Raw genomic sequence first — 27,414 nt, forward strand, 5'->3', positions numbered from 1 at the left:
GAGGGGTTGTCAGGATGTCCCTCAAACCAGAGCGCTTCATGTCTGGAAGTACACTGAAAGGGATCTGGGGGAGAATAGTCTGTCTTCATCTGCTAGAAAGCAGATAAAGGTCCTGAGCTGGCAGAAATCAGGACTTACCAGCGGGAGGACATATGGAAGAGCAGCAGGGATTTCCTCCAGGCAGAGCAATATTAATACATACATCACTGCTGCTTGTCGCTGGTGGTCAGATAACAGTGCCATGTGCTGGGGAAAGGCTGGGCAACTGCTCCAGGAGTAGCAAGGCTGTCTGGAAATCCTGCCTATAGGGCAGCAGAAGCTTTGCAATATGATAGCTCATAAAAAGGAGTGCTATAAGTTACCCAGCAAAGAAAGGAATTATGTTGTACGTAGAAATAGGTGCATCATTTTGTAGCTGAAAATCTGATTTTGCTGGTTGCAGAACTTCTTGAAAACCCTAAGTAGGGCACTATATGAAATTGCACAGCCTGATGTTACCAACAGCCGACCATCTGTCCCCATGGGCTTTCAAATCAAGAAAGCATCCTTTCTAAGAGCAGGCAATCTATAGTGTGGAGGTTTTAGTGAATTAGATGAACCTTCCGACTTTTCAGCCTGAGGTAAAAGCAGACTGAAAAAAAAGAAAAAAGAAAAAAAAAAAAAAAAAGACGCAAGTTCAACTTCACAAGTTAACATGAGTAAATTAAACACTTTAATTTCACATGTATTCTGGGTAGGTTGAAGTGAGGCAGACTGTAAAAGGTTGATGTGGTCTTTAGTGTCTCTAGCTCAGGGAAGCAGTTTTCCCAGGAGCACTGGCAAACCCTGGTTTGCTCTGCCTCAGCATATCAAACATTAGACACACCTCAGAGAATTACATCTTCCCTTAAATGTTGTCCTTCTCTCATGGTTGGAGGGTGGGCATGTTCACTAAAGGAGCAGGAGAGAGGAGATGGAGGGAGGGAAAGGAAGGGCTGAAATTGCTGCCCAGGGGATGCTTGATGTCACATGTCTTCTGTGTCCTGGGGAGGGGATGTACCTACCTGTAAAGAACTAAGGTGCCTAAAGTAGCACTGCAAACTGTAGTACAGGCTGGTTAGGCTTCAGATCTCTGCTGTCACAGAGCTGTAAAGTCCCTTCCCCTCCCCAGTCTATATATGTATGCAAGCAGAGTGAAGGACAACAGCTCTTTCTACCTTGCAGGTACTGTTCTGCAAACAGGGTTGTGTCCATGGACTTCCTACAGCTGCCTGAATTTGCCTGTCCACACTTAAACACCGCATGAGGTTTCAGGGCTTCCTAGCCTGTATCCCCCCCAGCTGAATTTCCAACTTTCTCTGACAGTGAGATCGCTCCATACTACTAAGCACGCTCTCACAAAATATTCTGATTTAAAACATGACATCAAAGTGCTGGATTTCCCCCTTGTAGAGGATATGAAAGAAAGGAGAGATTTTTAGCCCCGTAAGATTAAACAATCATCATGGTTTTAAGGGCTTAATCTGCTGGCATGCAGGCTGCTGGCTTATAAATCTCCGAGTGTAATTGGATGCAGCATCGGATTCAGTTGTGTGGGCTTCTCCGGGGCTTTTTTGTTTGTTTGTTCATTTCCAACAGGCTGCAGAGCAGCAGCGATCTTTCCCTTGGAAGGCGTTTGGGCGTGAAGCCATAAAGCCGTGCCCCCGGCCGGTATTTCGGCAGCACCTCTCTGGATCCCACTGCCTGAGGAGGGAGGGAGGGAAGGGGGGGCTCGGTGCATGAATTCGAGCTATTGTTTCAGACGCACATCTGCCTTCAGAAATAGCACGGCACAGGCCGTTACTTATTCAGATGCAGAAGCTCCTTCCGTCCCACAAGCCGGCCCATTCGAGTCACATGCCAGAGGTCTCGGCAGAATGGGCTGCAGCTGCTTCAAATCTGCTGTCTAACATCAGAAGCAGTTGGACAAACTGTGCTGTACTGACGGCAGCGAGCCTGCCAGGCACCAGGGAAGACAGGGAAAAGATCTGGGACCCGAGCACGATGTTCTCGGAGGATCTGTGGCTGGAAAATGAGAAAAGCTGCGCCGTTGTTCACAAGTCGAAGCGAGGAAGGAAGCGCCAAGAGCTCCTGGCTGTGGCCCTGGGGGTGAAGGTGGGAGTCAAGGGGGCACTTCTGTGGCAACCTCTGAAACTCTTTGCCTATTCGCAGATCACCTCCTTGGTCAGGAGAGCAGCCTTAACTCAAAATGACAACCATTTCAACTATGAAAAAGCACACAATTTTAAGGTAAGCGTGACTTCCTATTATTTTCGGCTGAAAAGTTATGTTTCAATGTCTTGTGTTTTATTTTTTGCTGCAACTGTGGATTTGCAGGCACCCATTCGTACTAGTTCTGAGAATAACTGTTGAAAAAAAAAATTGTTTCTACTTTAAGTTCCACTGACTGCATTCCTAATATGTCTCCACATAAATACTTAATCCAAATAATGTTTTTGCTACTTGCTAGACTACTTAATTGGTATTTTAGTTCTTTTTGCCCAGATTCAGTTCTTTTTTGTTGTTGTTCAGAAAAAACAAGGTACTCTGTAGTAATTGTCTTTACCTTAAAGTGTATCCATTTTTACTCGATAAAAAGGCCCCTTTTCAAAATCCAGCTATTATCAGAAGCCACTAGCACCAGCATAGCCACAGCAAACATTTTGTACCCTTTCTGCTTTCAAGAAGTTGAGAGCGCTCTGGTGCTCACCAACAATACGGCAGAGTGCAGTGGTAGTTTTGTCTCCTAGCTTTTGTTCCAGCACCATATGCTATAGAAATGCTCTTAAGAGCCCCCCCGAGCCATAGGACCTAAGCTTATACTTGCTTGTCAAACTAAAGCAAATAGCTGGACAAGCCCAGGGATGTTTAACTGGATCATTTTATTGCTGTCTTATGCATGCAAAATCAGATTTTTAGTTTTTTTTTCCAAGTGCTGTGTCTGGCATGCTGAATAAGGGAAGTGACTCAGCTTTGGAAATAGACCTTTCAGGCACCTTGGGCTTAAATGTGTTGCCAAAAGGACAGTGCTCGTTCCAGAGTTTGCCAGCCAGTTACCGTACCTAATCTTGTCAATTTGCGATTTGATGGTTATCAGGGTGGATACAGAGGGAATAAGAGGCGGTAACATGACAAGAAAGGAAAGCATCTCAGCTTTGAAAACTCAGTTTGCTTAATACTCCTTGAAGATGCTGATCTGGGTCACTGTCAGAGTATTTCAGCTCATTAGCAGAGAATTTTCTGATATTCATCTCTGGCGTGTGAAAAAAAAGGAGAAGCACTGATGAAAATGATTTCACTGATTTTGTGGTTTAGTAAAAAAAGGTTTACTTCTGTTTTTTCTATATATTCTTCCATGAAGGCATTGCTCTCCTCTACAATGCTTCTGCTGCATTTGGTAGATCAATAATTTAATATTAGTGAGCAAAGCAAATAATAGCATCCCTCTTCTCATTCCTCCTCCTTGACCCTGTGTGCAGAACAATCAATATTTATCTCACTGATCAGCACTGAAGGATATAGGGGAAGTATGCTGTGTTTTCTTGCTTGATTAAAACATCTTTCATTCTTTCTGGGTTTTGCCCTCATTATCATTTTAATATCAAAACTATTTTAGTTTAACAAGAAAATATTTTCTCATGACTGAGACTTTTTTCCACTTTGACCCATGCATTCTTTCCTCTTCAAAATTCCCCTTGTTTTGGCTTTGATTTATAATTGGAAATGTGCCCAGTTAACTTTGCGTTTGCACAATCTAGCTGTTGTACAGCCTCTGTTCCTTTCTGTTTCAAAAGAGTCATAGTTTTAACTGGAAAATCACATGATTAAAATATGTATCTATTTAAAAGCCTGACAGCAGAAAATCGTTTTATTCTAGTAAAGGAAATAAAATACTTATGAAAGAAATATTAAAAAACTATGTTGTCCATAAGGAAAGGCTAGTCAAAAGTGTAACATTTACTTAATGAACAAATATCTTCACTATGAAAATGTAGTTAGTTTTCTAAAGGAGCATATTAAAACATGTCTAGCTGCTCAACAAAAGTGGATAGAATGCTTAGAGTAGAATATTTGGATTTAAACAACAGCTAAATTCAAGTCTATCTTTAGTACAGTCTGAAATTAATTATGAAATATGTTAAGAAATTATTTAAAAGAGAAAGAATGGCTTTATGGGTTTTGGAGCAAAATTCTTAATGGCTTCTGACAGCATTCAAGCTATGACAGTCTGGGATTTTTCAGTAGGAGAATGCTATTTTTCAGACATTCAAAGAGTTGTCTTCTGGGTTTTTAGGTGAATACTGACATGCATTGTATCATTCAGTTCATAGGGACAAAGGTGACATGTCACAGTGTTCATCAGAATCTTGTCATAGACTGTTCTTCATGAACAAACAGAAGCTTTTTAGTTCTCTTCCTGAAAAATCTTAAAGATGGGCACAATTGTAGTGAAACTGATGAGACTTTTGTTGATCTGCCAGCAAAGTTCTTAAAAGATCAACTAGGATCTCCCTCCAGCCTTTCCAAATCAATATAGAAATTTAAAAAAGGACCACTGGAGTTTGGAGAGTGAGGGCACCAAGTTATGCCAAAGCATCCCTGCGTCCTTATTCAGACTCTCTTCCAAATTTCAGGGAAAACAAACACACAAAAAAAGATTTAAGATTGAGTCTGATTTGTTAACCTAGGTTCATCCTGAGCACACAACACAGTCACATGGGTTTAGATTTGGAGCTGGCGTCTGTCTGGCGGGACAACTTTGCATAAGCCAGTGTAGACATACCGTAATTCAGGAAGGAGAATAAATCTCTGAAGCCCTGTTCAGAAAAACACAGAGGTATTTCTGTAACTACGTGGGTTTCAGCCTAGCTGAATTGCAAAGTCATCTTGCATTTCGGCAGGATTTGGATCCAGCAGACTTTGGTTTGTGCTTTACCCACCAGTTCGTGACAGTGTCAGGCTCATGCCCAAGGGCAGCAGCATGGAGTGTGGAGATGCTCAACCTGTTTTGTTCTAGGTTAGGAGTTCGTGACAGGGCCTTGGTGCTGCTTTAAGTGAACAAATATAACCGAATAATATGCTTTTACCCAAATATTGCTCCTGTTTGCCACAATAGCTTGGGCAAACCCCACAACAGGATTTGCTACTGGAGAGTAAAGGCAGCTGATTACTTGCAAGTCAGAAGCTCTGCTGGGAGAAAGGAGGCTCTGGGATACATTTCCCCTTGCATTAATCACTGCAGACAAACACTGCTTCTGGGACACAAAAGCGTTTGTGGGAGGCATTTTTACAGGCATCATGAAGATTGTGTGTGTATTTGAACAAAAATAACAGTGGAGCCAGCTTGTCTTCCCTGCAAGCAGCCCTGGATCAGCAGGAGTCCACAGGAAAATACAAATCCACATGTACTCAGGTGAAAGTCTGAGGAAATCTCTCATTTTCTTTGGCCGCAAATAGAAAAGTCATCAAGCACGGTCAATTAAACAACTAAGTCATCTCAGAAGCAGCACCATATAATTCCTATTAAAACATGCATTTCAACCCAAGGCGATTTTTAGTTTGTTTGTGTAATATTTCTGAAGGGATCATTTTGTCTTGTCACTGCACTGGAACTCCTTCACTTTGGTCTTAGTTTCTCCCTCTGTGAAGACAGCTCATGTAAAACTCCAGGCACAGACTCAGACTTACTGACATAGATTGTGCCCATGGGGGGAGCTCTTCCATTTGGAAACAGGGACACCAGAGGACTGAAGGATGAAAGTGGGAGCAGAGGAAGGCAATAGTAACTGACACACAGGGGAATACTGGTTGACAACCCAAGGGTGGCCAGCAGAGAAAAGAGGGTGAATGTAAGAAACAACTTTTTGTTGAATGGCATTGAGGTGGAAATGAAACAGAGTGAAGAAGTTAGAAGGAGTTAGTCAACGTGGAAAGAAAATAAATAAAAAGATGGAACAATACAAGTATGGTGTATAGTCTGAAATGTCCCACATTTGGCTTATATGAATAAATACTTCCCTGTAAATTATTGTTATCAGTTGGAATTGTTTGTAGACTATAACAAAATGAGCCCAAAGCTATGTCATATATACACAGAGAACTCTGGGCAGAACGGGATGGGGACAATAAATAAATCTTGATCATTTTTTCAAAAATCTAAGCCCAGTAGATTTGTAATGATGCAATTACAAAGGATGGAGCAAAACCTAAAAACCCATCTGAAAACTCTGAGACCTGCTGTTACCTCTCCTTGTTTAAAACAGAGATCAGATCAGTCTTGCAGGCAAAATTCCCATTTACCACTTGAAAGTGCTGTATGCTTTGAGCTGAGTTCAAGTGTTGTGTTCGGAAGGGCAGACTTCCTTCACTATTTTGGTAAAAATTAACAACAAGACAATAAAAGACTTCAAAAAGTTCCTTGTATCTTAGGAGATTTTTGCACCTTCATCTAGAAACTTCTCAAGGTCTCCTTTCTGCAGTTGGAGGAAGCAAGTATTTCCCTGTTTCGGCCTGACCAGAAATCAGCAAGACTAGTTTCTTCTCAGGGTATTTCAGTTGGGAACTTTACATTTGAGCAAAAATGCAGAGCCGTGAAAAATTAAAGTGAATGCATAAATTAGAGCTAGCCCTTTGAGGACCACCAATCTGAAGAAAACAAGGGCCGGGTGCATGGTCAGCACTTCTCAGATGGAGTGATAGGTGCTTCTGAGTGAGCACTGAGGACTATTTCCCATTAATGACAGGAGAGATCAAGGAATAATCAGCTACCATTTTTCTAAATACGCTACAGCGAGATCAGCTGAAATAAGCTTTATGTAAAGTGAGCAAGTAGGCCCCAAATATCCTAGCAACTGAGATGTACTTCATGCAGAATGGAAATGGTACAGTTTTTAAAATAGCGAGTGAGCTTTTACAGCCACTTCTCGCAAGGTTAGCCTTTGTAAACCACCACAAAGCAGAAGAGGCAGATAGCTGTCTTCCCATAGCAGACAATTCTCACCCACAATTAAATGCAGGTGCAGAGCTACTAATTATGTGGTTATCAGTCTAAAAATGGTAAAGATGGAGGCATAATTCATTTCGTCTGTAGTTTTGTATAAACTGAAGGTCACACAAAACATACGCCTGAAACTCAGGGCATCAGCTGGTGTTAAGTGCTGCCTTGCCTGAAATTTGATGGTACTCCCCATTTAAAATAAAATATTAAACGAGCAAGAAGTGTATGTGTATATATGATAAATCTTAAACTCTATTGCAAGGCATTGTTTCCCAGAGATAAACATTTTACTGAGAGGTGAAACAATATTTTAGAAAATTTGACCCAGTCAGATTTTCTAGCTGAGACCCTTCAGACCTATCAAAAGGAAGGAAGAATTGACTGTGGGTAATTGGTCAGAAGTAATTTGTGGCTCTTTAAAGTAAAAATGTCACATTTTTTATCACTAAATGAGAAAGAGGGGTCCATGCTAAAATCACAGTACTTAATCTTCCCTCTCAAGAGTACAGACTTGTTTACATGTGATCCTGCAGCCAAATGGGGCTAAAACATTAGCGAGCTAAGGGCTTGCCTTAAAAGTTTACAGAGTTTATTTGAAAAGGACAACAGCTATTTCTTACTCTACGAAGTAAAGTCAAGAGCAACTTTCCCCATCCCAAAGGGCGGAAGCGGCCTGTCAGCAATCTGCCCCATCGGTAAACACCAACACGTCAGAAGGAAAAGGAAGCATCAGCAGCCTGAGCGTGCATGATTTATGTTTTGCTAACCTCAATTAAGTCTCTGGCCAGAACTGGCTCGTACCATGTCCATTCACACAGGCATAGGCCTCACTATTTATTCTTCTTTTCAATGAAAGTGAAATGCTTACTTTACCAGAGCACACATCTTAAACAAAAAGCTTTTCCATTGTAGCCTTTGTAAATGCAGTTGAGGAAGCAGCAGTTGTGTGTAAAACATGGCTTAGGAGCCAGTGTGTTCTCTCAGTATCCAGGTCACTTTATTTCTTCTTATTTACTGATGTGCAGACTTCAGTAAAATGACATTTAATGTACCAAGAAAGGGACCTGTGACATCTTTTGCCTATGTGAGTCCAATTTACGTACTACAGCGGGGAAGGGTATAGTTTGCTTACATTACCAATGGACTCAAATGGGCAAAATCAGATCTTTACTGAACTACCACCTGGAATGAGTGCACAAGTCATTCCTTATCATCTCCAATGCAAGTTTGTAACAGTCGCCTTGAGTTGTGGTCAGTGTTGTTGCACACGGATGCACAGGTAACGGCATCATCAGTGTGCTTAATAATTGAGTGCATCGGTTTTGCACTAGATCTGTGGGTACACAGCTTTGTGGGAAATCAAAATTGGGCACATTTATAGGGATTTTCTGTCACTTCGTTTCCCTTTCTTTCAAATAATCTCTTGAAGAATGTTTGAATCTCAGAAAAGTGCCTGTTTGGTTTGACCTAGTCAAATAGAAGCATTGACTATACAGTTCATTATTAGTTTTACTTTTTTTCCTCCTCTGACTAGTGAACCTGGTTTCTTTCCCTCTACTAGAACTAAAATGTCAGCTAGCAAAAATTATTTGTTTTTAATGTCGTATGCAGCCCGGTTCTCTGTTATGTTAAGCCTATTGAAAGATAAACTTTGAGATCAAAGCAAATTTCTGTTCCCATGGTTTATTTCATCTAGACTTGGGAAAGATGTGGGCACTGTGTGCTAACGATTTACTCCTACTGAGTCTTCTGTTGTTTATCCAGTTTAGTTGTTCCATCTGTCAGACCATCTGCCTCCCAATGACCCCATTTCTTTTTTCCCCCCTCTGTTTGTATTGCAGGTCCACACGTTTCGAGGTCCGCACTGGTGTGAATACTGTGCCAACTTCATGTGGGGTCTCATCGCTCAGGGAGTGAGGTGTTCAGGTAGCCCTCAAACACTTTTGGTCTTTTTCATGAAGTGCTCAGGCATCCATCCCACCCCACCCCAGACTGCATGCCCTGCAAGAGGGAGGAGTAGGGGTCACTTTGCAAAATGTGCCAAGAAGTCCTGTGTTGCCAATTACAGCAGTGTCATTGCCTGTCATATTCTTTGTCCCACAAAGCACAGACTAGTACAGGCACCAGGTTTTAAACAGAAATAATATGTATGTAGCATCCACAGTCCAGATCTTTTGTTAGAAAAGGCATGTCTTTGATAGGGTGGGTAAAGAGCATCTCACCTTCTGAACTATCAGAAATGGGACAACAGCTCTCCCACTTAGTATACCAGACAGCCTGATTTTACACAAATATGTGAAATGTACTTGGAAGAAAGCCTATATGTGCTTTGGAAGATTAACCCTAGCTTTTGAAACACCGCATTTAGAAGTTTTGCCCTGTGTGATTTACCACATTGGCTGGTTTGGAAATGAATCCATCAGCCCTTTGCTGAAGTTGACATCCATTCAGTAGTGCCTTGGTAATTCATGTGCATTGGTGCATACATTAAGAATTGTTCTTTATGGTGTCATTAAGTTTTCACCTGAATGTTTTTATGTCTTAAGAAACAAGCACTGGAAGTGGCAGAGCTAGCCAGGACCCAGACTTCATAGCTTATCTTTTTTTTGCCACCAATTGTCAAAAAGTACCCTTGTCTGCAAAAAGACTGTCACTTGTTTCCTATAAAAATACCATGTGTTGCTGCAAGCTTTAAAAAGCCCACCTCAACGGAAAGCAAAAAACATGACCTTCATTTTCCCAGGAGGATTTGTTTTTTGAAGCCTCTATAACTGTATTAGCATTTTAATAACATCTAAATTATTTTAAATCTGTTCTCTTATGAAAAATAATCATATCACAAAAATGCAATAATAATTGCATCATGATCTTTTGAATTCAGCAAGTTAAATTATATTTGGTGTATAGCAAATGGGGTTTCTTTCTACAAACCTTCAATTCCTTCCACATCTCAAGTGAATGTGATCTTTAAGGTCCCTTCCAACCCAAACAATTCGATAATATGTTTCTGCCTTACCTCTCCCTGCTCTGACCCCTGGGTGTTCCTGAACTCAAACTGGCACCAAACAAACTTGCCTTGACCTTTGCCTTTCAAGGCTGGAGGAAGTGGTTGTTACACAAAATTTACAAAGTGGCTTGAAGGGTCAAAATACCTTTCAGAAATGCTAAGTTTTAATAAGTGTGTCTTCAGTGCCTTCTATATCTTTTCTGCCTGTAGATGAATGATGGTAACAGAAAGAATATGAATGGGCATTTTAAAAGGAAAGAAAATGAATAGCAGTTTGCTTTTCATGCTGTTTGATCATAAACACAAGTGTCCAAAAACTGACCATCACTAACACATAGAGCCGTTTGTTCACATGCATAAAATATTAAACTTATGAAAAGGGTTATTTATCCAGTATGAAACATAATACTCTCCCTCATTAAATTATCAGCATTTAACTCTAAGTAGACAGATGTGTTTGGACTTAACTTGACATGCCTGGAGAACAGCACTGAGAACAGTACAAGGAGGGTCCTGAGTGCAGCTGCTCACATTCGTTTGGATTTTGCACAATAATGTATTATATGCAGTAACAACTGTATGAAGAAAGACACAAAAACTCAGATACATTAAATGTGTAGGTATGTTTGCAGTGATTATCTGATTTTGACCGATTAATATTTTATTGAGAATAATACTAAAATGTGTTGCAAGTAGTAGGAACACGTTTACATTTTGAACAGCTTGGGCAGTAAATCAACAAGAAAAAACAGTAATCAACTCACTAGTGATGATGCTAGGCATTTTGAGTTAGTCCAAAAGGTACTGGGTGATAGGCGTGACTGCAAAAGCATTGAAACAGGAACCACATTTCTGTGAGATAATGTAACTCACAGTGGTGGTGTTTGCTTTATTGAGGCTTATAAATTCATTTGTCTGAACATTTGTACCTATTTGGAAAATTCAATTTGTGGAAATCAAGCAGAGATGCTTAAGTTAATGGAAACCCACCAGTGCAACCAGTTGTTGACTCTGGAATAAGACACCAAGAACAATATGAATCACTCTCGTTTACACCATGCCTTTCACAGCATTTTATATGCTCAAACTGTTGCACAGACTAAACAGAGGGGTCACTTTAGTCACCAGCAAAGTGACAAGACCATGGTGGTTTGGCTGTAACTGATGAGCAGAACGAGCCAAAATGCAGAGCTGCAGGGATTCAGAACAGGAGGTGAGGCACACTCACCCACAGAGCTGCAGAGTTTTAGTGCTGTGCCTTAAGTCTGTAGCTAAGCCACAAGCTGGCCAGCAGGACACTGTCATTAATGTGCTAATTTTATAAAAGACAAAACTGAAACACAAAGAAGTTAAAGTCCCACACTTTCAGCTGCAACACCTAGAGCCGAGTGTCCAGCAGCGACCTGACCCAGACTTGGCAGGGGCTGTCCCTAACAGGTCAGGGTGTGAGGAACACTCGGAGCTTTTACGGCTTTTTTTAGCAACCCTGCTGGAGTTCAGTTTGCCCACCAAAAGATTTTTACAGGGTATTTCTGTACTCAGCCTTCTTGTCTTTGGTAATTCTGCAGCACCAAGTCCTGTCACTGTTGTACATCAAGAGGCCAGCAAAGTCAGCAGAGGGTGGCATGGAAACATCTGATATTTTCTATTGCCAGCTGATGGGAAAGTTATGCCCCTTACTTGTGCTAAGAAACCTAATTGATAGACAAAAGCTCTTAGCATTATCATTAAGTAATGATCCTGGCCAACTTTGTTTCCAGACTGTGGGCTGAACGTCCATAAGCAGTGCTCCAAGTATGTGCCCAACGACTGCCAGCCCGACCTCAAGAGGATAAAGCGAGTCTACTGCTGTGATCTGACCACACTGGTGAAAGCCCATAATACCCAGAGGCCAATGGTGGTGGATTCATGCATCCGAGAGATTGAAGCAAGAGGTTTGTATGCTTCAGGACGGAGCAGGCACGATAAAATGAAGATGACTTGAATTTACATGTTGAGATAGAACAGAATATTATGTTTGTGTACACTGTGGACAGGATGAGAGAAGGATTTTTTTAGCATAGGTGATAACATTGCTTTGCATCAGCTAGTAAAATTAAATCGTGACATTTCATAATGCAATTTACTGAAATGCTTTCTGAAAACATGTCAAAACAGGTATTATGTTACACTTTTGAAAGGGGTGAACTTTAAAATGAACTTTAAGTTCATGTTTAAGTGTCTTTTTTCATTATTTTCTTTTAACATACCTACAGACACTTCTAATTTCAGAGTAATCAGTTTAAATCAGGCCCATTATTAATAACCTTTGAGGACATTGTGGGCAAGAGCACATAAGTGGCTGGAAATGACTCAGACAAACAAGGTCACAGACTGTGGCGTTTTGTGGTGTTTTGCAAACTGCCCAGGGTAGGAACGTTTGCATGACACTCACCTACTGACTGAGGGATGCTGCGGCTCAGATAGCCTGCCACAGCCAAAACTCCAGTTTGTGACAGGCTTTTGCTACATGGAGAGGTATGCCAGATTGAAGAAGTACCATCTCTACTCCAACACATCTGCCAGACAGTAATGATCACATATTTTTGCTTTGGATAACAAATGTGTGCATTGTGCTGACCAATAAGCCAAATTTCCTTGTTAGTCATAGGTTTAGCACAGAAATCTCATAATGTTGAGTTCATGGCATCACAGTAATCTGCATGGCAACACATTGATAGTAGCCAAAGGGATTTCAAAGCCACGCATCATCTCCTGAAATGAATCAAAGATTTACAAGTAAATCCCCTGCACTGCTCTGTAAAGCTCTACCAGGATTATATCATCATTGCAGGGACAAACACAAACAATAGCTTGGACTAAGACAGAAGAGCTTTACTGAGATGATACAGCAGTCAGCTACATTGCATTTGAGATATAATTACTTACTTGTACATTTATTGATTAAGAGAAAATCTGCTGCCCACTCTCTGTTTTTTCAACATGTTTAAATTTCTCTCTCTAATTGCTGTAGGACTTAATTTTTCTACTAAGACACTGATTTTATTCTTAAGTAGACAATGCACATCGGGTCTCGTAGGTAGGTTAGCACTTTGCATAGTCACAATAAGAAGCTCTGGGATTAAAATAAATAACATCAGTGTAACTCTGTGTGGTTAGCTGTGCCTGCTCTGCTGGGCTGCTCTTTGTTTTATGTTGGCTTAGAGTAAGGGTGGGAGAGCATAAAGCAGGTCTCTTGTGATGAAAGAACTGCAGAAGGGATGTACCAACATGGAGAACAGCATCCATCACCTGTATGAGCTACATGTATATCTAAGTAAAGGCTGACAGCAACATTGGGAACAAATGTGCTCATAGGGAAAGGCAGTCTCTTATGTACATTGCTATTTATCATTAAGCAACCAGTAATAGCAAAGACAACCTCTAAGGCTTTATTAATTAAAGACAAATCCAGGAAAATCACCCACATAAAATATGTAAATCATTATAATAGCACATACTTCACCATTAACAAATGGCAATATTTTCTTCCAATATTACCTACTGTGTATCTACTGTTATTTTCTGAGTGCAACAAAATCAGAAAATATAAACTCATCTTTAATCCTGTAAAAACAATTTAAAATTACCTTGAATATTCTTTAAATGCTCCAGAGTTTCATGTTATAACAATAGTTTGCTGCATTTATCCAACATACCATTGTTCTTGCTTTGTTGCTTATGAGCCTGTTGCTTTTTAACCTGTTAGTTATTGAAGCAAAGTTAACCAAGAACTTTTTGTTTCAGGATTGAAATCTGAGGGCCTCTATAGAGTCTCAGGCTTCACTGAGCACATTGAAGATGTGAAAATGGCCTTTGATCGAGGTACATTTTAAAATTCTGTACAATTTTTATCTAACCTTTCAAATCTAGGACTCTTCAGTTCTTTTGTACTTATATGGGTATCATGGTAATGAGACTTACAAAAGCAGAAGTACGGAAAGCAGCCTGTCTTTTCTGATTTCTTATATTAATCTGTTGTACTTTTCATAAGAAGAAATTATATTTCATAGTTGGAAAGAATAACTGAACAGTCAGTAAGTAAAGGTAGGCAGAAGGCTAAGTGCTCAGGGGATTGGGTGATTGCTCAACCCAGCAGAACAGCCTGGGCTCCAAGTTCAAGCATGAGCCTAGGTAGTGCCGGGGAAAGTTCTTGATCCTATCTTTAGCATACTCGGTGCTTTATAACATGATAACATTTATGGGTTTAAGAACCAGGAACTGCAACTGAGCGCTCATTCCTCATGCAGCCTTGCAGAAAGCACCCCAACCACTGTGCATGTGACTGCCATTTCTGTGCCTGCACAGCCCGTGAGAGGCTTCGCCCCACGTCCACCTCACTGGGCACATGCCTGGTGGCATGGTAGGTCCAGGCACAGGCTAGGAAGTCAGTCCATGATTCATCAGGGTGCATGGCCAGACACAAGCCGTGATGCAGCTGGAGACAGGAATGTTGTTGCTCAGGCAGGGCCTGAGATGGGCGGGAGACGTAGGAGAAGGCTTCAGGTGAGACTGGTCAGGGCCAACAAGGTCTCTGGGTGACCTCAGGGCCTGGCACATACCACACTTACTGTGCCTGAATACTTCTTTGTCTGGGGACAGTTTGTCATGCAGACTTCACTGGCAAAAAGTCCAGCTATGTAAGTGGGAATTTCCAGTGACTGTTGTCATGTTATTCTCAAACATCCTTTAAGAAAGCAATACAAAAATGTGTTGGATGCTTGAGAAGAGAAGTGCATGTTAAGGAGGGAAGAGTTTAAAGAAAGCAGACAGAAATTTATGTCTGAGGATGACTTGCATACTGCAGCTGATGTAGTTCCTTTGTAAATGCTCTAACCATGGGAGTCAGCTCAGTTTTACGGAGTATCCTGTTATTGTTGCTGATGTTCCTGTCATAATCTGGTGGCAATCCGCACTTGATTTCGACCCGCAGCAAGGAAGAAAGTGTGATTTACTGGAAAAAGCAGCATCTATAAACAGGAAGAATAAAGTCACTGGCAGTATCAGATTTCCAAAGGAAAAAAGTATGGATAAACATGGAAGCAGAGAAAGCAAGAACTGAGTTTGCATACACAAGCTGTGGAGAAGACCACTGGCCATAAATTAATAAAAAACTATGTCTTCATTATCTATTAACAATCTCACAAAGGAAGAGGGATAAGAAAGAAGAGAATTGTCATGTTGCCATGAATAATGCTAAAAGCAGTGGAACAGCGCACAAATGCTTGCTATGATAATGCATGACTACAGTGTTGCTGAGACCAGATGCTGAAAACTTACCCTTCCACTTCTGATAATGTTTTCTCCTTGAAATTAGATGGAAAGCAGAAGGATTTTTATTGTTGATTTTTGGGGTTGTTTTTTGTTTGTTTGTTTGTTTTCAGAAAGGGATTAAAAGAAAACAAAAATAGATTTTTTAACTGACTTGCGGGCTGCACAGCTAGAAGGTGTTGTCAGCTGACAGAAAGTTAAATTGGCAAAGGATTTTCAACCTGACAGCTCAGGGCTGTTTTCCCTGTCAGATCCAGGTTTAGAGAGAATGAGACCCTAGCCTTTCTTCTGCACCTCTTCCCCTGTGTCACCCTAAGAGCCAGAGCAGTGAGAAATGCAGTATCCAAGGGGCATGGAATATCCCAAATCTCTTATGCATGTGTCAGAGCAGGGAGGGAAGGGAGCTGAGAGCCAGGTGCAGGCTGTGATAGTCCCACATCCAGGAGTGCCTGGGAGGTTTTTGTTCAAAATTAATTTTCTATCCAGAAAGTGAAATTTGTGGGAGTTTTACAAAACTGTTGTTTCCACATTCACTACAAGAAATTAACACCCATGTAGCAAAAAAAAAAAAAAAAAAAAAAAAAAAAAAAAAAGGACTTTTTTTGTCTGAAATGGGAAATGGAAAATTCCTGGTCAGTTCTGCTTAATAAGTGCACTTAAGATAAGTGTTGCAACAGGAGCAGCTGTACCTGTGGCCATGTCACTATGTCAGACATCCTGTCCTGGAGCTTATTGCATAGCAGAAAGTAAATGTGTTTTAAAAGAGCGTGGAATAGCTAGCTGTCAAAGCAGAAGTTGAGAGCAGAGGTATGAACCAAAGAAGAAAGCAGTTTAATCTAACTGATAATCCAGGCACGATACTAGGGGCTACACACTGGCCATGAATAAATTTAGCTTGACAATTTAGAGGCCACTTTCTAACCATCGGAAAGCAAGGCTCTGAAAGAAACTTCTAATAAAAGTAGGGCTAAACATCTTAGCTAGCTTGAAAATGGAAGTTGAGCAATTTATGGGAAGGATGGCACTGCGTGGTGCCTGCTGTTGCAGAGTGGCACACTGTGATCACCGACCTCCCCCTCTCCTTCGTATCTGAGCCACTCCCTGGGCACCCAGCTTGAATGCTCTAGTATGCTATTGCGTCTCTGGAAATACAGCTCTTAATAAGTGGTTTTGAAAGAAAAAAAAATGAAATCCTGCTATTTGAGTATGTGGGATGCATAGTTCAAATAATGCCATGAAGCTCTCTGTTTTCACAACTTCTCTTCATCAAGCCATGGGGTAGGGAAGACAGGATGATGTATGGACTGGGCACACAGGGCTGACTCGGCCATAGGGCACCTCTCCTGTTGATTTCATTTGCAGCTGAGGGGGCACAATAGACATAAGTCAGTCCTCCCCATGACTGATTGTTCCAGCCTTGTCAAAGAAACACTGGCTTGTTGCTTCCAAAGAATTACAGTGAGAACAGAAGAGCAAAGTCAGGCTTGAAAGTTAACGTCTCAGGAAGAGAATGGCATTCCATGGAATATTATTTTTGGCTGTAAAGCTGTGAGAGTTATTTTTAAAACTGGGAAAAGTTGGTCCTTATCTTGTCTAAGCAAAGGCTGCCTTACAGAGCCAAAGTGGTGTAAATACCCCTGCTGTAAGGGAGAGTTGGGCTCTCCGAGGCACCGACAATGTTCCATTTCAGTGATTTTCATAATGAGAATGAGGGAGGGGAATAATGTGGATTTATTCTTGTGAATGTTGGTGCTGTATAACAACAGTTGCTCTCTGTGAGCATTGTTGAGCTGTGGCACTCTGACAGCAATAAAACACTCATTGTGTGCTTTACCACAGAGCTGCCATTGTCATAAATGCATTCTGTCCTTCCACTTGTTTGTATGACTGGCTGGTACAATACACTTGCTAAAAATATTATGCTGTTAAATATTACATGAGTACTCAAAGGGATCCTAACTCATATTCACACTCCTTTGCTACTGTGTCTGAAAACCTGTCAAATTCCAAATCAAAAAAAAAAAAAAGGAACTTAATTAGAAATGTAGTTCTGTATTCAGAGGACATAGCTGAGACTTTGAGAATGTAATACTCACTCCATTTCCTTCTTTAATAAACTAATGATGTATTTCTGTGCATCCAAAGTCAACTGAAACCTCAGAAGAACAGAAAAAAAAAAGTCTTGAAATGTTCAGACTTCAACACCATGCTGCAGAATATGTTGAGAGTCAAAGTAACAAGGAAAGGGGGATGATGGGTTTTGGGTATGATTAGGTATATTAAGCTTAAATGAACTGGATGATTGTAATCCTATATTTAATTAAAAAAAAAAAAAACATAGTATTAATATATTCAATCATGTGCAGTGTCTTTGCAGTGATGCTGAAAGTGCTAAATACAATCTGAGGAAATTTACTGTATTGAAGAGTTAAAAAGACAACTGTGGTAATGCAGAAGGTGCATATAATGCATATAAAATACATGTAGTTCATACAACGTGTTGGTGTAGATGAACTCCTGTAAAATAGGTGTTATGACTTTACCTGAAATGGATGAATTTTCTTTTTGTAGTGCTTTGAATTTTAAGTATGTTTAAATAAAAATACAAATCCAGGAAATTGGTGAATATAAGAAATAAGCCTGCCAACGGGCCTTCAGTGGCTGAAAATGAAAGACAATCCAAAATCTATTAAAGGAAAGGAAAATACATCTTCCCCTAAATACCCACTGCAGAAGTGTAGGTTTATTGTAACAGACATATTGTTATGCTTAGCAAAAATCTCAAAAAAAAATCTTCAGTGCATTTCCAATGGATGTACGTTTGTCTTTGAAGTGAAGAGAAAAATCTTTGACTCAGGAATTAACGCATTTTTCCTGGAGCAACAGGTAAATAAGAGGTGTGCTTGAAGTATGTTGTGGTTTGAAGTACCTCTAGCTGAAGTGCCCCTTTAAGGAAGCATGCTGGGCTGCTTTGCAAAAGTACTAAATAAATAACACTTTCATTTAGTCTACCGGCGACCTGGATAATAGATGCAACCCTCTGCTTTGCTATATCTGTCCAGATGCAGCTGCTATCTCCTTGAAAGTATCTGTTTCCAGTGGAGCATTTTGAGTGCTCGGTGTCCATCAGTTGAAAAGGACTCTCCACACAAAGCTTTATAGGACTAATGCTACCGGGCCTGAAGCGTGTGGATTAAACAAAAGATTGGGGCAGTGTAAACATTCTCCTAGGGGTTATTGATGCTGTATTAAATTAAATGCTGATGGATGTATTCAGACTGCTCAGCCGCATCAAGAAAGGCTGCTTGTTTTAAACACTTAAGCATATAATCTCCTCTTGATGAGAACATGTAGGGCTATTAGTCTTAATGAGAATTATGTGCATACATTGGACAGGACATATTCCTTCAAGATTAATGCCATAGGTTTGTATAAAATGTCTACAATCAATATAAACTGCTTTATTCTGCTGTGAAAGCCTTTATCACCATCTTAGAAGCAGTGTATCAAGCACAACCCCTCATCTGTCTACATCAGGGTATGTCTACAAGCACCAGCTACTGTGAGACAAGAAAGGCAATGGATTTTCAGTGTGTCAGCGCCTCGGTGGTAAACAGTCCAAGCTTGTTCTTGCACCTCCTGGCAGACACAAGCAAACTCACTTCCACTGCTCAAGCAAGCCTAACCTTGCATGGCCCCAGTCATCGTGTGGTCCCAAGTTTTTACTGGCTTTATCTTCACTGCCTCCTGTGAGGGAAGTGCTGTTATCCTCACTTGAAAGGCTAAAAGGTTTAACTTATCTCGAAGTAGCCTGAGCTGAAATTAGGGATTAAATACAGACAGCATCAGTCCCTGCTTGACCACCACCCTATCCCGTCTTTCTGCTTAAGACCACCAAGGAAGAGGCCCAGAGAAGAGAATGGACACACGTCCTCCAGGGAGGGAAGGATACCCAAATTTCTCAGAGTGGGGAAGCACATGGGTGTTAAGGTACTAGATAGTACAGAACAGACATAGTCATTTGAACTTGAAAAAAATATTGATTCATCCTTGCTGGTAGTTCTTGTAATTTCAGTCATTGCGAGCCATGTGTTGCTCATTTTGCTGACCAGCAGCAATTGGAAATTTTAAACTTGTGATTAAAAGAGGTCCATAATGGAGTTTTGGGTAGCTGTTACAATGTATTGGGGGAGGGGGGAAGTACGTCATTAAAGTTGCATAATTCATCTATTTAGTTGTTCATCCGTTACAACTATCCATATTCATTTAACAAATTGCAATCCACGTTTGAGAATAAATCGTGTAGCTAAATGCCATAGCATGTCTATTTAAATTCAAATCTTTGCTACAAATAAATAATTCAAGTACAAAGACATTAGAAGGCATCCAGAAAATAAGAAGGCTTTCTGACTAGGTAATCAGCATAGATAGATTGGTGCAAGACTGAAAAGATTTGGATGTTTGCTCAGATTTTTGCTACTAGTCTCCAGGGGACATGGGAAATTTATGTTATTTCTCCATGCCTCTGTTTCCCCAAATGCAAATAAAAATAGGGATTTATACTCCTGTGCATTGTTCTGTGGATACAAAATGCAACAGCGAGATAAGCTATTATAGCTTAATTTCAACAATTAACAAATTGGCCAAATTCAACAAATGTATTATTAACATGCCTTTTTTATCCAACATTAAACATCATATGTGAGATGCTATGCTGCAGATATTGTCATTGCAACCACCAGCCTCACCAAAAGATGTCAGCAAATAAATTATTTAGAAAATGATATGGAAACCACCATTTCTCATTCATCCACTGTGAAGTTGGTAGCAATATAAGCAATATATTCTCATTTAAGCCTTCCAAATGCTTTCAGGTTGTTTTTTTTTCTTGTCAGGTTGGACATGGTAAATCTAAATTAGAAACCTTGCCTTGCTTCAGTCAGAATGAGACTGTTTTCAAAAAGATTTCTTCTTCCTCTTCTAGATGGTGACAAGGCTGATATTTCTGCCAGTATTTATCCAGACATAAACATTATTACTGGAGCGCTGAAGCTATATTTCAGAGACTTACCGATTCCCGTGATCACCTATGACACCTATTCCAAATTCATAGAGGCAGCAAGTAAGTATTGCATAGTAATTGGTACTGTTCTTTAATCGCATTTCCCATCCATAACGCTGTTCACATTGAAGGAAAAGACAGACAACAAATTGGAAAGAAGGGCATTGTTCTGTATGTTGCTTCTCAGACACGTGCTTCTTTTACATGAAACTTTTGCCTGATTGTCAATGGAGAAGAAACTTCATGCAGGTAAAAAAAATAAACCTAAGAGTATAAAAATACTGACTGGTTAGTGAAAAAAGTAAAGATCTGAGGTAACTAAAAAGTAGCACACTTTCTTCTTTAAAAAATATCCTTCGTGATTTTGAAATGGCACACAGTATACCAATAAGCAGGACATCTGCATCACCATGCTGGTTTCCCCCACTTCTAGCTCCACCAGCCTTGTGCTGCCCTGGCAGCCACAGGCACCTCTCTCTTGCACTCTTAGCTTTCTCCTTAGTCAGAAAACTTAATCTTGCTTGCCACTCGTCTTACAAAAAACATGCTTAGGGGAAGCAAAATCACAAATACAAAATCACAAAATACAAAAATCCCTTAAAAGCAGGACATAAAGATTCTTACTTTTCTAAAATTTCAAGCTCCTGGTGTTATTTTTATGAAAAGTCTTGGGAGACATATAATTCTGACTCAGATCACACCTTAGGAATCTGTATTTTTCATGTAAAACACATGTAAATCTCACTCATATTTTTAAAGAGATTGCCAAAAAGTCTTGAGTAAGCACTGAATACTCACACATCACTGATACCTACATACTTAAATATGTTCAGCAATCTCACTTTGTTTATGTAATTCCATGTCACGTTAGTCTCTCTACCTAAATTTAGCATAGTCCAGTGTGCAACAAGAACAGTCTCTAAAGCATATGCTTTGTCCATGGTCCCATCTTGTTTGGCCAGCTAACAGAAGTAATTGTTCATGAGATTTTATTAAAAAGTCGGTTCCAGGCAGTGTATGAAGAGGTACTTAACAAAGCTCAGGTACTGTACCTATACCGACCTGTAGCTAGAGCTGCAGACCATGGAGATGACTACTGGGTGGTCTTTTTTGCTGATTTCTTTGTACAGCCATTCTTTTGAGGTTGCAGAAGTTGCTGATAAGCTTCTTGCTTAGGAGTTTAGTGTTTATCCCTGCAAGCACAGTCAATGGCTTGTAAAGGACTCCATAATAATAACATCTTCCTGAATTACTGCTGTTTACAAACGAAAGGCTTTATTAACATTAATCCTGTTTGGTGTTTTTACAGAAATCTCCAATCCTGATGAACGACTAGAAGCAATACATGAAGTGTTGATGTTACTTCCTGCTGCTCACTATGAGACACTTAGATACCTAATGATTCATCTCAAAAAGTAAGTTAATTGGCACGTAGGATAATTCTTGAAAAGCATAACAATTGTCTGCTTTAAAAGAGCTATGTTACAGAAAACCCTAATAAAGCTTCCATTAAGGCTCTACCACTAAAACAGCAACATTACAAATAAACAGACAAGCTATATTTGTATAAATGACTATAAACTATGCACATATATAGCATAGATTCTTTTGCTGGCAGATTATTGCAAGCCTTTGAAGAGTTAATTAAGATTTGTCACATTTCTCTGAGGCAGATAATACCTGAAAAAATACTGGAATGGTAGGTACTTTAGAGATGTGTTAGATGTTCTGTGGCAAGTCATTGCTTCTACCTCCCCTTACCTCCTGCTTTGTCTTCCTGCACTATAACCCTAAAAGGAAGGAGCTGTCTCGTACTAGTTGTTTGCTCACATCATCATGAAACCAAGAATCAGGAAGGGCCTATTTTTATACTACAAGTAAAAGCAATACAGGCACTTTCCAGTTATTTCATTTCTCTTCTGGTTTTAAACACACACTGGCTCATTCATTTTCCAAAACTTCTTTTCTCAGAAGGAATGCAAAATTTTCAAAAGTACCTAAATTTCATATTGTGACTTGAGGATGTACTCCCAGGTTTTCAGATTTTTTATCTAGATACTTAGGAAAATTAGGAAGTGCTCTGAAAAGGCATAGGATGTCTCACTCTCATTAATTTAAAGCAAATTTTTTTTTTTCAAATACCTGCTAACTCTACATCACATGCCACAGAAAGCCTTGTTTGTAAGTTTTTTAAAAACTGAAGCTGAGTAAAGACTGACATCTCAAAACATGCCTTCATTTAAGAATATATTGCCTGAGATATCCCTTTTCTGTTAGTTTATGGTGCTATTTGGAAACAACAAAAAAGGGGTTAAGGGAGGAATTCAACTACTCACCTTTTAAGAATTTTCTGTTTTTTATCTGCACTATTCTGCAGTATTAATGCCAACATGAAAAGGAAGATACCTCAACTCACAAAAAAAATTGCATCAGAGGGCTCGTGTGATGTGCATTTCATGCTTAATTCAGTTTTCATTATGCAGAGACTTTTCTTCATTTTCAATTGTCTCAGGTCATTACACTGAGTAATTCTTCCTTTTGATGAGACATTACCTAGGTATGTGGGAGCTCCTTTGGACTTTGCAGAAATGAGATGTGTAAACACCCAACCTTGTCAGCACATCTGCCTGGACGATTCAAGACAACCCACATTAGCTTTTAAGAAGGCCTGTGGAGGGTGCAGACAAGCCAGGGACCTACATACAAGAGCAGTGCTTTCATGTCCTGGCAGCAGATTTTTAATAGCCAAAAAGACAATTTACTTGCCTTCATTCTTTTTCATGAACTGAGCTACTGATGAGACTAAAAAAAAAAAAAAAATCAAACAGCTGATTGATCCCATTCTCTGAAATACTTGCATGCCATGCAATACATTTGCTCTCCTTTTCCAAATTGTAGCTTTCAGCATCTGCACTGCAATCAAGCATGTGCCAGTTCCTATGGACAATTTGACAGTGAGATCTCAAAGAGAAAGAGGGAAAGTTCCTCTAGGTTCAGGTTATGCTGTTCTGTAGGTTAGACATAGTGTCCCAACTCCAGCTCCATAGAGTCCTTCCTGCATGAAGAAAACGTGCTGATGTCAAGGAGTCTTTTATGTAAAGACTGCAGGGCCATAGCCTCTATACCAGCACTCATTGTTAACAGAAAAGAAAAAGCATTGAGTTGTTAGAAGCACTTCATATTCCTTTATCAAATGAAAGGGACACAAAATTGAGCTCAGCCAAAGTTCAGTATGTTTTGTGTTGCTTTTGAAAATAGTAGAACTACCTTCCTAGTATCTGTTTATTGCCTTTCTCTCTCCTCCCTTGAAAGAATACCCTAGCATAGTCAAGAAAATCCTGTAGAGGATGTCAGCAATGAAGAATGGATTTGTCAGTCAATTAATTAATTGTTTTCTTCAATCAAATAGGAATTTTCTTTCTGATAATATTTTACTCAGAAATGGAGGAAATAGAGTAGAATGAGCAGTCCCCCCTGTGGTGAAACTCCAACCATGCTGGAGTTTCAGTCAAGCTGAACCTCCTGTGCTCACCCCAGGCTATGCTGTCAACAAGCCCCATACACCTGCACAGAGGTGCCAGTAAGATGTATAGTAAGATGTATGTGTCATTGCATAGCAATTCAACACCCCTGCTGTGTACAGGCACAGATAGAAAGCAGTGCTGGGCATATAGACTTGCACAATAGCAGCTAGAGCTAGGCAGCCTTGGTTTGCCGTTCCTCCTTGCAAAGCAACAGCTAATGTGTCTGTGTTAGATATGATACAAGGTGGTGACACAGCTGTGAGCACTAATGGATTCCTGACCTGAAAGAAAAAAGAAAAGGTGATTTTCCTTGGCATAGCCACTCTTTGCAGAGAGGTAGTGTGAGAGTAGAAGCAAAGCCTGGTCTTTTATGCACCTTGACAATGAAAAGACTAAATGTCCCATCAGGTTTCAGCCTCTTTGTGGTCCCCTGGTGGCATCCACTGCCCATCTGCTGCCAGCTGGGCATTGCTATGGACAGAGCGGTCTCAGCTGTTGCCAGAAGAGCTGGCTCCTAAACTAAATGTGCTCCACCCTTGCAGAGGATTTATGTGTGGAAGAGTTGTCCAACTTCACACGGGCTCTACTTAGTAACATCAAGTGTCTGGTCCATGAGAGACCGTGGCTGTCTCTAAACAGCAGTGCGAGAGCCCTCTCAAGACTAAACTCAAATTCCAAAGGGTTGCTGGGACAACACTGATGTAGTCCATTTGTACCAGTGGAAGCAGACTTTGTATTTTCCAGTAGGCCTAAGGGCCAACTTCTCTGCTGCCGGTGTTTTCTCTAGCCACATGGAGCCTATCTTCTCTAGAATTTACATCCCTGAACCATATCAGGGAACAAAACAGCCTGGGCTCCTTCCTAGAGGTGCCTCTGGTCTCTGTGAAAGATGGATGGCATTTGTAGCCATCCAGCTTCTAGCTGCATGGAGCCTGCCTGAACAGAACAAAAGCCGCCTTTCTGGACTGCTCCAGGTTTCAGCCTACTCCTAAATATAAAGAATAAGCAAAATAACTCATCTGTTGGTTGGCCTGAGATAGCCAGCAAGCCAGAAATATGTGATCAGGTTGGCTGCTGAAGGCTGGAAGCATGTCTGTGAGCAATGGGCCATTGGTCATCAAAAGAAATTCTGGGTTCATGGTCAGCATCCATGCCTGGCGTGATGCACACCAAGCACAACATGACAGAGAAATTTAATTACTGTAGAGAAGGGGACTTGCCCATACATCATAATTTCAACCAGAATTCTGTTTTTCAAAAAAGAAATTACCACTAATTTATTATACCTTAATGGGTAGCCATGTAGAATAATCACTCCAGAGTTACAGGAGGGGTGTTTAAAGGCACTGGAATACACAGCCCCACCATAACTGCATTGTACTTGCAATGGAAATAGTTACTGTGGAAATAGGTGCTACACTGAGTGAAAGTAAAAACTGTTACCAAAAATTGTCGGTATCTGGCAATGCTTAATGTGAATCAGGACTGCAGGTTAAGATACAATATGTACTTTTCTTCTGGGAAGTGAACTACTTACCTTGTTATTTATTTTCTTCTATTTTAGGGTTACTTTGCATGAAAAGGAGAATTTTATGAATGCTGAAAACCTGGGAATAGTGTTTGGGCCTACTTTAATGAGACCTCCAGAGGACAGTACCCTGGCTACTCTGAATGACATGCGGTACCAGAAGCTAATTGTGCAAATTCTAATAGAAAATGAGGATGTTCTCTTTTAGACAAACGTAGGTGCATCTTCAAAGCCATTTGTTTAAAAATAATTAGTTTGAAGGGAAAACAACATTTCTTTAATTTTTTAAAAAATGAAGGAAGAGTTCCTTGGCTGCACTTCAATTTCTGCAAAGTTGCAGATGGATGCCAAAATGTTTAGGGAAAGCCTATGTCTCATAGACATATGCCTCTTTGTAGAAGGGAAAAAAGAAGGTCAGAAAAAATCCTCTCACCTTGTATCTTTTGCCTTGCCTCAGATGTATATTTGTTTTGAGAAGTTGCAAACAATTTTATTGTTAACTTATTAAGAAACACAAAACATATTTTAATATGGCTAGAGAAGCATAAAGGTACTTAATCAGTGTTGCTTGTATACAGCTATACATTTCCCTCTCCATAAGACATAATTATATATGTCAATTGTGAAACAGAACCTATATTATAAAGATATTTTTACTTTACCTAGCTGAAAGAATGACATTTTATTTTAGCAAACTATAAATCAATGCGGTGCATTGATTATTTTCCATGTAATTCTTTCCTGCATTTTTGCTATGATATATTGAAAACCATTACCACTAATGCAGTATTATCCTGACATACCTCTTTCATGGCAAATGTTTTAAAGGAGAATCTTGTGTGTATTCCAACTTTCCTTAGGTTTCTTTGCATTTAGGCACTAGCATTCTAAGATTGTATAGTACACTTCTAACCATTTCATATTTCCTGAAACATAGTATTTTCTCTTTTTTTTTTTTCTACTCCCATATAAAATATGGTATTGAGAATTTTTGAAAGTCCTGGTGGTAATATCAGTTTCACATGCCAGATTTATTATTTTTTTTTTGATCACATTAATATGTAAGTTAAGTGATGCTGGGACACTGGATATTTTCTGGCCTTGTTGAAAAGTTAGCACTTTTTGGGTTAAATATGAAGGATTTGTTTTTCTTTCTGTAAAAATCAAGCTATGTTTTGTCATGTTTCTGTATTTATAAACGTACAGTAAATCTGCTGAAAATGTAGGTATTTCTCTTGAATGTGTTTCCTGATGGTTTGTTAAAAAAAAAAAAAAAAGACAAAAAAGACAAAAAAAAAAAAAAGAATATGTAGGAAATGTGGAAGTTGGTAAATTTAATTATTACCAAATTTTAATATTTTTCTCCCCTCACAAACATTGACCTACAAAGTTCATAGTCTAACTGCAACTTATTCTTAATGTTAAAACTGTTTCTCAGCATGAGATGTTTCTGCAAGCATAGAAAATCAGCATACTTTACTACCACACTCAATTTTCAATACAAAAGAACTATAATAATTCCTCATCTTGATCATTTGTATCATATGCTTGGTAATTCAGTTTCCTGAATTATTTCAGGGAGCACATGTTTCTATTCAAATTGAAAAATATGTGTAACTATGATAATGAACGGAAGTGGAGGGTATTACTGTAAATTTGTTGTCTTCTAGAGAAATAACTAAGGGCTAGATAGATTAACCCAGATTGCAGAGCAAAAGCTAAATAGTCTGAGTTCCCAATACTTCTATAGATCCTCCTGACTTGTACAGGACTATTTGTTGTAGGTTACGTACTACTTAATACTGTCATAAAAATGATCTGGAAATGGTTTTATTTTGTGAAGTGAAATATGCTTTGTAATTTATGATAGTGTAAATGGAAGGAAAATCCCATTAAATGTGTTAAGGAGTTCTGGTGTCTGTCACTGTCCATACGGCAAACCGCTGAATGAAAATCAGTCTCCTGACA

The 27,414-nt window shown here is 39.7% G+C and overlaps 1 protein-coding gene across 1 annotated transcript; it reads left to right on the top strand.

Moving 5' to 3' along the window:
• Positions 1–1,789: 1,789 nt before the first annotated feature.
• Positions 1,790–27,356, top strand: LOC116485431 (beta-chimaerin). The gene is made up of 7 exons (XM_032180748.1): positions 1,790–2,268; positions 8,857–8,941; positions 11,783–11,956; positions 13,809–13,886; positions 20,317–20,454; positions 21,704–21,809; positions 25,483–27,356. The coding sequence occupies exons 1-7, from the start codon at positions 1,831–1,833 to the stop codon at positions 25,652–25,654; spliced, it is 1,191 nt and encodes a 396-aa protein (XP_032036639.1). The 5' UTR covers positions 1,790–1,830; the 3' UTR covers positions 25,655–27,356.
• Positions 27,357–27,414: the final 58 nt, after the last annotated feature.

This window comes from Aythya fuligula, chromosome 2 (assembly GCF_009819795.1).
Source record: "Aythya fuligula isolate bAytFul2 chromosome 2, bAytFul2.pri, whole genome shotgun sequence".
Taxonomy (NCBI): Eukaryota; Metazoa; Chordata; class Aves; order Anseriformes; family Anatidae; genus Aythya; species Aythya fuligula.